The following is a 10654-nucleotide window of genomic DNA, read 5'->3' as shown; positions in this document are numbered from 1 at the left end:
AAGACAGCAGAGGTGTATTTGGAGGGCAAGTTGGTCAGGATAATGTCAATTAGGGTGCCCATGTTTACGGATTTAGGGTTGTACCTGGTAGGTTCCTTGATGATTTGTGTGAGATTGAGGGCATCTAGCTTAGATTGTAGGACTGCTGGGGTGTTAAGCATATCCCAGTTTAGGTCACCTAACAGAACAAACTCTGAAGCTAGATGGGGGCGATCAATTCACAGATGATGTCCAGGGCACAGCTGGGAGCTGAGGTGGGTCGGTAGCAGGCGGCAACAGTGAGAGACTTATTTCTGGAGAGATTAATTTTTAAAATTAGAAGTTCGAACTGTTTGGGTATAGACCTGGAAAGTATGACAGAACTTTGCAGGCTATCTCTGCAGTAGATTGCAACTCCTCCCCCTTTGGCAGTTCTATCTTGAAGGAAAGTGTTATAGTTGGGTATGGAAATCTCAGAATTTTTAGTGGCCTTCCTAAGCCAGGATTCAGACACGGCAAGGACATCAGGGTTGGCAGAGTGTGCTAAAGCAGTGAGTAAAACAAACTTAGGGAGGAGGCTTCTGAAGTCGACATGCATGAAACCAAGGCTTTTTCCGATTACAGAAGTCAACAAATGAGGGTGCCTGGGGACATGCAGGGCCTGGGTTTACCTCCACATCACCCGAGGAAGAGAGGAGGAGTAGGACGAGGGTGCAGCTAAAGGCTATCAAAACTGGTCGCCTAGAGCGTTGGGGACAAGGAATAAAAGGAGCAGATTTATGAGCGTGGTAGAATATATTCAGGGCATAATGTGCAGACAGGGGTATGGTGGGGTGCGGGTACAGCGGAGGTAAGCCCAGGCACTGGGTGATGATAAGAGAGGTTGTATCTCTGGACATGCTGGTTATAATGAGTGAGGTCACCGCATGTGTGGGAGGTGGGACAAAGGAGGTATCAGAGGTGTGAGGAGTGGAACTAGGGGCTCCATTGTAAACTAAAACAATGATAACTAACCTGAACAACAGTATACAAGGCAACTAATCCAAATATAGCCACCCTTTGCCTTGATGACAGCTTGATGACAGCAAAGGGTGGCTATTTGAAGAATCTCAAATATAAAATATATTTTGATTTGTTTAACACTTGTTTGGTTACCTCATGATTCCATATGTGTTATTTCATAGTGTTGATGTCTTCACTATTATTCTACAATGTAGAAAATAGTACAAATAAAGAAAAACCCTTGAATGAGCAGGTGTGTCCAAACTTTTGACCGGTAGTGCATGTCCTGACCACATGTGTAGCCTAACATCTATAACCTTCCTCCTAGAATACACCATAAAGCAGGACTTGGCCACAGACATGCTAAACCCCCACATTAAAGACCAATCTTCCACAACTCCCACAGCTTCTTGCATCTTCCTCATCACATATTTCACATTCCCAAGGCCACACCCACTCCCTGTCCCACCTCCTTAAATATGTAATCTACCATCAGGGTGAACAACACCAAACAAACCACACTTCCCCGAAGAGTACCATTGTCCATTTCAAACCTCATTGACAATTCTGAACCCACCCGCATGACTCGATCGAACAGGAAGTCCATGATCCAGTTACACAGACGTCCCCCAAAGCACAATGCACTCAACTTGATCAACAACCCTTCCTTCCACATGTCAAAATACACAATAGTCATCCTCTTTTATTGTCAGGCCCTTGGCTATCTCTGTACTAACTGTAACCAGGGCATCCATGGCAGACCACCCTCTCCTGAACCCACTCTGTGCTACGCTCATCACCTCTTTTATTGTCAGGCCCTTGGCTATCTCTGTACTAACTGTAACCAGGGCATCCATGGCAGACCACCCTCTCCTGAACCCACTCTGTGCTACGCTCATCACCTCTTTTATTGTCAGGCCCTTGGCTATCTCTGTACTAACTGTAACCAGGGCATCCATGGCAGACCACCCTCTCCTGAACCCACTCTGTGCTACGCTCATCACCTCTTTTATTGTCAGGCCCTTGGCTATCTCTGTACTAACTGTAACCAGGGCATCCATGGCAGACCTCCCTCTCCTGAACCCACTCTGTGCTACGCTCATCACCTCTTTTATTGTCAGGCCCTTGGCGATCTCTGTACTAACTGTAACCAGGGCATCCATGGCAGACCTCCCTCTCCTGAACCCACTCTGACTACGCTCATCACCTCTTTTATTGTCAGGCCCTTGGCTATCTCTGTACTAACTGTAACCAGGGCATCCATGGCAGACCACCCTCTCCTGAACCCACTCTGACTACGCTCATCACCTCTTTTATTGTCAGGCCCTTGGCTATCTCTGTACTAACTGTAACCAGGGCATCCATGGCAGACCACCCTCTCCTGAACCCACTCTGACTACGCTCATCACCTCTTTTATTGTCAGGCCCTTGGCTATCTCTGTACTAACTGTAACCAGGGCATCCATGGCAGACCTCCCTCTCCTGAACCCACTCTGACTACGCTCATCACCTCTTTTATTGTCAGGCCCTTGGCTATCTCTGTACTAACTGTAACCAGGGCATCCATGGCAGACCTCCCTCTCCTGAACCCACTCTGACTACGCTCATCACCTCTTTTATTGTCAGGCCCTTGGCTATCTCTGTACTAACTGTAACCAGGGCATCCATGGCAGACCACCCTCTCCTGAACCCACTCTGTGCTACGCTCATCACCTCTTTTATTGTCAGGCCCTTGGCTATCTCTGTACTAACTGTAACCAGGGCATCCATGGCAGACCACCCTCTCCTGAACCCACTCTGACTACGCTCATCACCTCTTTTATTGTCAGGCCCTTGGCTATCTCTGTACTAACTGTAACCAGGGCATCCATGGCAGACCTCCCTCTCCTGAACCCACTCTGACTACGCTCATCACCTCTTTTATTGTCAGGCCCTTGGCTATCTCTGTACTAACTGTAACCAGGGCATCCATGGCAGACCTCCCTCTCCTGAACCCACTCTGTGCTACGCTCACCAAACCCCTGACTTCCAAGAGATACATCATCCTACTCACTATCAACTTTTCCATCAGTTAACATGTTGGATGTCAGTGCAATAGGCCTTATAACTGACAGCCCCAAGGGATCTTTACCTGGTTTTACAAACGGCAACACCACCGCATGTTTCCACCCAGCAGGATTCAACCCAGTCTTCCACACCCTTATTACACAACCCTGAAAATGCTTCCAACATACTGTCCATGGCATGCTTAAACATCACATAACACCCTATCTTCTCCAGGAGCAGTCCACCTGCAGCCCTCCAACACCCTTGTCATCTCAAACATAGAGAACTTTGCATCCATAGCATCTCCCGACTCCCCCTTTCTCTTTGAAACATATCCATGCTCGTTTAACTTCTCCCCACGTCTCCTCTTACTCTCATCACCCAGGTGCTCACATCTATGAACAGCTTCAAACGCACCACCTAGGACATGTGCTTTTTCTTTACTTGATACAACTGTGACGTTTCCTTCCACCAACACTGGAATTCCAGTCATTCCCATCATTTTTTAAAACACTTTCCAAAGCGCAGCTTTTCCGGTCCCTGCACCAATCGTGGAGCAAAATTCCCACCATTCTGCTGGAGGCGTTTATTATGAAACCTCCATTTATCCGCACTTAACCCGGAAATAGAACCTAGGTAATTTCCTGAGGCATGTTGCTGTTTATTTCAGTTCAATTTGCCGCATAGTGAGTTGAGCTAGCTATCGTTCGTAATGGAGCAGACTGTTTCAAATGTGGAAGTCTGTAATTTAGCCTTCACTGGGGAATTTGACAAATTAAAGACATGCATTTTAACGGATAAATGATCATCACTTGAAATGAATAACCAGCTAACGTTAGCTCGCTGTTTCAGGCAGCAGTCAGTTAGCTGCTACACTATATATACAAACGTATGTGGACACGCCTTCAAATTAGTGGATTCGGCTATTTAAGCCACACCTGTTGCTGACAGGTGTATAAAATCGAGCATACTGTCATGCGATCTCCATAGACAAACATTGGAAATATAACGTTAATTGCCTAACTGAAGAGCTCAGTGACTTTCAACGTGACACCTTTATAGGATGCCACCTTTCCAACAAGTCAGTTTGTCAAATTTCTGCCCTGCTAGAGCTGCTCCCGTCAACTGAAAGTGCTGTTATTGTGAAGGGGAAACGTCGAGGAGCGTTCAATTCATCCCAAAGGTGGGATTTTCCACCATAATTTGCAAAGAAATTCATAAAAAATCCTACAATGTGATTTTCTGGATTTTTTCCCCTAATTTTGTCTGTCATAGTTGAAGTGTACCTATGATGAAAATGACAGGCCTCTCTCATCTTTTTAAGTGGGAGAACTTTTACAATTGGTGGCTGACTAAATACTATTTTGCCCCACTGTACATAGAGAACAAGGAGGAGAAGACGCCATTACAGATCTCTAAAGGAGGTGTGGCCACACTGCTGAGGAGGATCGTAGGAGGAAACGTCTGATCCACCTGACCACACACTGAAGCAGCGAAGACATCCAGTCGACAGTGGTCTAAATGGGCTTCCTCTCATCTCTCCATCCTTTCCATCTGCACTGATTTGAGAAAACAGGATAAACTTTGCCATGTTGCTTTGACCAATCCTCTATTCCAGTCTGGGGGGTGTTGATTTTCAACCAGTCCAGTTACAGATCAGTGTAGATGAAGATAGTTTGGATGTGAGGGGATGAGGGTACTGTGGATGTGAGGGGATGAGGGTACTGTGGATGTGAGGGGATGAGGGTACTGTGGATGTGAGGGGATGAGGGTACTGTGGATTATTGAGATACACTGTATGGCAGCATTTTTGTTGGAGGAAAGAGCAATTCTGACTGGACTGGAGGTATTTGACTGACCATGATAATGTCCTACAGCTACTTACCAGAGCAACCTATGTTGTAGGACATTTGAAACTGTTCTAGAAATGCAGCTTAAACATTATTTTTTAAAGATGTAATAAGTTGGTGTCTTAAAAAAACCTTGATTAAATGAATCACCTCGTCTACATACACTACCGGTCAAAAGTTTTAGAACACTTACTCATTCAAGGGTTTTGATTTATTTTTACTATTTTCTTCATTATAGAATAATAGTGAAGACATCAATGATGAAATAACATATGGACTCATGTAGTAACCAAAAAAAGTGTTAAACAAATCAAAATATATTTGAGATTCTTCAAAAAGCCCCCCTTTGCCTTGATGACAGCTTTGCACACTCTAGGGATTCTCTCAACCAGCTTCACCTGGAATGCTTTTTAAACAGTCTTGAAGGAGTTCCCACATATACTGAGCACTTGTTGGCTGCTTTTCCTTCACTCTGCGGTCTGACTCATCCCAAACCATCTCAATTTGGTTGAGGTTTGGGGATTGTGGAGGCCAGGTCATCTGATGCAGCACTCCATCTGCAAAATAGCCCTTACCCAGCCTGGAGGTGTGTTGGGTCATTGTCCTGTTGAAAAACAAATGATAGTCCCACTAAGCCAAAACCAGATGGCATGGTGTATCGCTGCAGAATGTTGTGGTAGCCATGCTGGTTAAGTGCGCCTTGAATTCTAAATCACAGACAATGTCACCAGCAAAGCACCCCCATACCATAACACCACAATCTCTATGCTTTACGGTGGGAAATATACATGCAGAGATCATCCGTTCACCAACACCGCGTCTCATAAAGACACGGCGGTTGAAACCAAAAATACCTCATTTGGACTCCAGACAAATTTCCACCGGTCTAATGTCCATTGCTTATGTTTCTTGGTCCAAGCAAGTCTCTTCTTATTGGTAGTTAGTAGTGGTTTCTTTGTCTAAGCAAGTCTCTTCTTATTGGTAGTTAGTAGTGGTTTCTTTGTCTAAGCAAGTCTCTTCTTATTGGTAGTTAGTAGTGGTTTCTTTGCAGCAATTCGTCCATGACAGCTTGATTCAAAGTCTCCTCTGAACAGTTGATGTTGAGATGTCTGTTACTTGAACTCTGAAGCATTTATTTGGGCTGCCATTTCTGAGGCTGGTAACTAATGAACTTATCCTCTGCAGCAGAGGTAACTCTGGGTCTTCCATTCCTGTGGCAGTCCTCATGAGAGACAGTTTCATCATAGCACTTGATGGTTTTTGCTACTGCATTTGAAGAAACTTTCAAAGTTCTTGATATGTTCCGTATTGACTGACCTTTATGTCTTAAAGTAATGATGGACTGTTGTTCCTCTTTGCTTATTTGAGCTGTTCTTGCCATAATATGGACTTGGTCTTTTACCAAATAGGGCTATCTTCTGTATACCACCCCTACCTTGTCACAACACAACTGACTGGCTCAAATGCATTAAGGAAAGAAATTCCACAAATTAACTTTCAGCAAGGTACACCTGTTAATTGAAATGCATTCCAGGTGACTACCTCATGAAGCTGGTTGAGAGAATGCCAAGAGTGTGCAAAGCTGTCATCAAGGTAAAGGGTGGCTATTTGAAGAATCTCAAATATAAAATATATTTTGATTTGTTTAACAATTTTTGGTTACTACATGATTTCACATGTGTTATTTCATAGTTTCGATGTCTTCACTATTATTCTACAATGTAGAAAATAGTTTTTTTTTAAGAAAAAACCCTTGAATGAGTAGGTGTTATAAACCAGTAGTGTATGTTAATATCCAGGCCTATTTAAAACATGTTTCACTGTCTGAACATGTGATTTGGTTGTAAATTCATTGCATTCTTTTGATTCTAAATACATTGATAATCTGAAACAAGCTTTATTTATTTATATTTTGGTTGTGAATCTTAATGAGTCATAGCATTTCATAATGTACAGTTGTGATTGAGAAGGAGCAGGAACCTTGCTTGAATCAATAACATTGCCGTATGGGGTGAGCACATTATCCTGTGCCATAAAGGCTCAGACCTTTTGGCAGAGACCATAGCACTAACCTCACAATACATGGAAACTATACTTTTACCAACAAACAAACAAAAAGTCCCTTAGCCAATGTCATGTGCATCTCTTTTATATAGTCTGAATGAACCCGTTGTCACTGCTTGTCATTTATGTAATGATTCTCATTCTTCTTCACTCGAGACAATGCTTCCTCCCATTTCCTCTTGGTCATCTTCTTCAGAGCTCCCTCCATCAGCTCATTCCAATAGACGTATTTATGTAGAGTGTCACGGTCGTAAATGGCCTCCGAATACTTCGCCTGGTCGTTGGTCGCAAACCACTTCACCGTGGACCAAGCGCTGTTCAGAGGGCACAGGTGCGCGCACTGGAACGGGATTTGAATAAGCTCGTGTCCGTACGCGCGCGCCAACGTCGGGCAGCAGCTCATAAGTATGAGATCCACCGGGGCTTCGGGCAGGTGATGAACGTACCCTGCGAAGTTACAATCGTCAACTTTCCTTGGTGACCTCCAGCTATGATTGTTCACCACTATTGCACATTTCCCGTAGTTCTCCCTTAAACTGCCACACAACTCTTCAAATATTTCCCCTGAAGGCTGCAGTGAGGAGACACCGTTACAGTGGAACAGTAGTTTGTAATTCCATGGAACCCATCCTCTCTGACCTCCCGCGTGGATGACGCTCCAGCTGTGTCTGCTGCTAGAGGCGTCCGTTGCCGCGGAGATGTCACCAGTGATCAGACCCTCTGGAAACTCGGTTTCACCGAGATAAACTCGGTAGAACCCCTCGCTCTGCAGCTGTCTGATGTCGCGGATGTATGGCACACATTGGGGCCCGCTGTTGGACCTCCTGTTCCACATGAACTGTAGAAGGTTCCGCAACTTGAGGCGCATCCTCGGGCCTTTTGGATAGGTCTAGGACAGAGTACTCTTCTGGCGCACATTTACAAGTTCTAAGGTGCGTCATAATATAGCCGTCATTCGAGCAGAGCTTGTTACCTATAGCCCATAGTCCCATCAGCTTGTCACCTAAACTTCTTTCCAAAATAGAACAGGAAAACAATAGGCTTGATTAAATCAGAAGATTAAATAATCATGATTCAAGGTTCCATGTATTTCCATAGTTCAGGCCTATGTAAAAGCATATGAGTTCTACAGTTGTCATGGCACCCTAGTAACAGCCTCAGCCTGGTCTCATAGACTAGATGCAACATAGTATACGTAAATCCGGGACACTAAAAGTATTATCATATGTTATATTTGGTATGGTTGCATTAGACAGATTGTTTCTTAAGGCGTAATGGTGGGCGTAATGGTAACCAAAGTTTGTGAGTTTGAATGTCATCAATGTCATCGCAACTACTTACATGTTAGCTAACCCTTCCCCTAACCTTAACCCTTTTAGCTAACCCTTCCCATGACCTTAACCCTTTATCATAACTCCTAAACTTAACACTAACCTCTAGCCTAGCTAGAATTCGTAACATATCAAACGTTTTGAAAATTCATAACATATTGTGTATTTAGCAAATTCATAACATATAATATCAATTGTAATTTGTAACATATCATATGAAATGAGTGATGGATATTCAAAAATGAATATATACCATATTAAAGGTAACATACAATTTCATATTAAATTGAGTATTGCAGATTTACGTACAGGATGATATTAAATGCTCTGAGACCAGGTTGCAGCCTGAGCACAGAGCTGTAAATGTGTACATACTTAATTATTTTGAGGTGATTTTAATTGTTGATTTATAATCAGCGCTTTAGTTTTTAGATAACATTTGAGTTTTTATTACCTATATCTGGTATTTTTGAGCCAAGTATTTGCAGATTGACTGATAGGTTAACACTCTTTGGCTAATGTCTCTTTTTGAAAAAATGCATCTGGACAGAGTACCATCTTTTTTTGTTTCACCTAGCTGCCAATTTCTGATCTTCTGCTAACATCATTTGAGGAGTTGCCTGAAGAGTGAGGAGACTGGGAGACAGAGCTTAGACAGAGGGCTCATAGTGAGGACGACTGGCTACTATTCTGATCCTTGTGTGGTGAGCTTTCTGGCACCCAGAGCTGCTGAGACATCACCCAAGTGGTGTTACACAGAGTGGAAGAGAGAGGGTGGCTGTAAGAGTCAGGCTGGTTCCCAGACTTGCCCTCTACAAGATCATCGGAAGACTCCATCAATATCATCTACCATCCTCTGACCAGCTCTCTCCGCTCAAGCCCTGAACTGACCCTCTCCATCTGCAGAGGATGCAGCATTCAAAGACTTGGCCTCTATTGGTTGACCTGATACAGTATACTGCTTGTTTGTTTTTTTGCTCTTGAAATGCTTTTAGTCTATGAAAAGCACTATAAAAATGTAATATATTATTATTATAGGCTGTTTGAGTTCAATGAATCGGTCATAAAAATACATTTAGAGTTAAGACGATGTTTAGATTAATGAACAACTCCAAATATGGAATTAAATGACAATATCACATTTCGGATGTCCCATAGGCCTAACGTGTGAACGTCACAGAAAGTCTGGGGTGGTTTTGGAAAGAAGGATCTGTGCCATTTCCCCTTTAAAACCACAGAAATGTCCATATCCTTCCCACATTACTTCTGTTTTGGTCAGAGTTGATAAAATCTCTCTCTTGGTTCTGTGTGTGTAGCCTTGGGAGACATAAAATATGGATAACTGGTTTGAGCATAGATTTGAGCATAGAAAAAACTATTTTTGATAGGATGAAGAAAAAGATAAAGCAGCCGCGACCGGTTAAAAGTTCATGTATGGCCAAAGATGATCTATTAGATTGACAAAATGGTTGAGTGACCGCTTTAACAATGGAAATACATGTCCTCAAAGAAGGAAGTGAGGCGAGATCAGGTGGGACTATTCTAGCCAATGAATGACAGGGCAAATACTCCCAACGTTACACCCCCCCTCCCCCCACACACACATACCTATTTTTTTATTTTTTATTATTAATAACAAATCAATACAAAAAGTACATGAGGAACACAAGTATATATAAATAATATACAAATGACAATTGGGCTAGGGGGGATAGGGGGCGGGGCTAGGGGGCGGGGCTAGGGGGTACAATATCACATTACACATGGACCATAAGGGACAAACATAAAATTATAAGTGTAACAGATTTTTTGTTAGTAGAGTATTTGTCTTAAAAATATAGTTCAATTTCTTTTTGTAAGGTAAGAAAATGTGTTTTCTTTTTTAAATTTACATTTGTGAATATGAAATTTGGCCAAAAGAATGAAATGAAATAAAATTGTTTCAACTTATTTCTATCGTAGGTAAAGAATCCAAGCCATACATCTCTCCGTAATAGTGTAAAATCTTCATAAATGTGTACAAATATAAATCTACCGATGTCTTGCCACAGATCACTTACATGAATACAAGGTTTGTATCGCTCTGTTGTTCAATGGACCAATTACAGTCCCAGTGGGTCAGAAGTTCACATACATGCAATTCGTTTTTTATAGCAGTGCCTTTAAATTGTTTAACTTGGGTCAAAAGTTTTGGGTAGCCTTCCACAAGCTTCCCACAATACGTTGGGTGAATTTTGGCCCATTCCTCCTGACAGAGCTGATGTAACTGAGTCAGGTTTGTAAGCCTCCTTGCTCGCACATGCTTTTTCAGTTCTGCCCACAAATGTTCTATAGGATTGAGGTCAGGGCTTTGTGATGGTCACTCCAATACCTTGACTTTGT

The 10654-nt window shown here is 42.9% G+C and overlaps 1 protein-coding gene across 1 annotated transcript; it reads right to left on the bottom strand.

Moving 5' to 3' along the window:
• Nucleotides 1-7050: 7050 nt before the first annotated feature.
• LOC139390814 (uncharacterized protein C21orf140 homolog) lies at nt 7051-7872 on the bottom strand. Its single transcript, XM_071138216.1, has one exon. The coding sequence runs from the start codon at nt 7807-7809 to the stop codon at nt 7051-7053; it is 759 nt and encodes a 252-aa protein (XP_070994317.1). The 5' UTR covers nt 7810-7872.
• Between the last annotated feature and the right edge of the window lie 2782 nt (nt 7873-10654).

Source organism: Oncorhynchus clarkii, chromosome 31 (assembly GCF_045791955.1).
Source record: "Oncorhynchus clarkii lewisi isolate Uvic-CL-2024 chromosome 31, UVic_Ocla_1.0, whole genome shotgun sequence".
Lineage (NCBI taxonomy): Eukaryota > Metazoa > Chordata > Actinopteri > Salmoniformes > Salmonidae > Oncorhynchus > Oncorhynchus clarkii.
Note: the sequence above shows the minus strand (reverse complement) of the source record. Positions and strands in the feature narration are given on the sequence as shown.

Bases quoted from the DNA above. Each gene is read 5' to 3' on its own strand.
- LOC139390814 (XM_071138216.1), bottom strand. From the start codon at position 7,809: ATGCGCCTCAAGTTGCGGAACCTTCTACAGTTCATGTGGAACAGGAGG.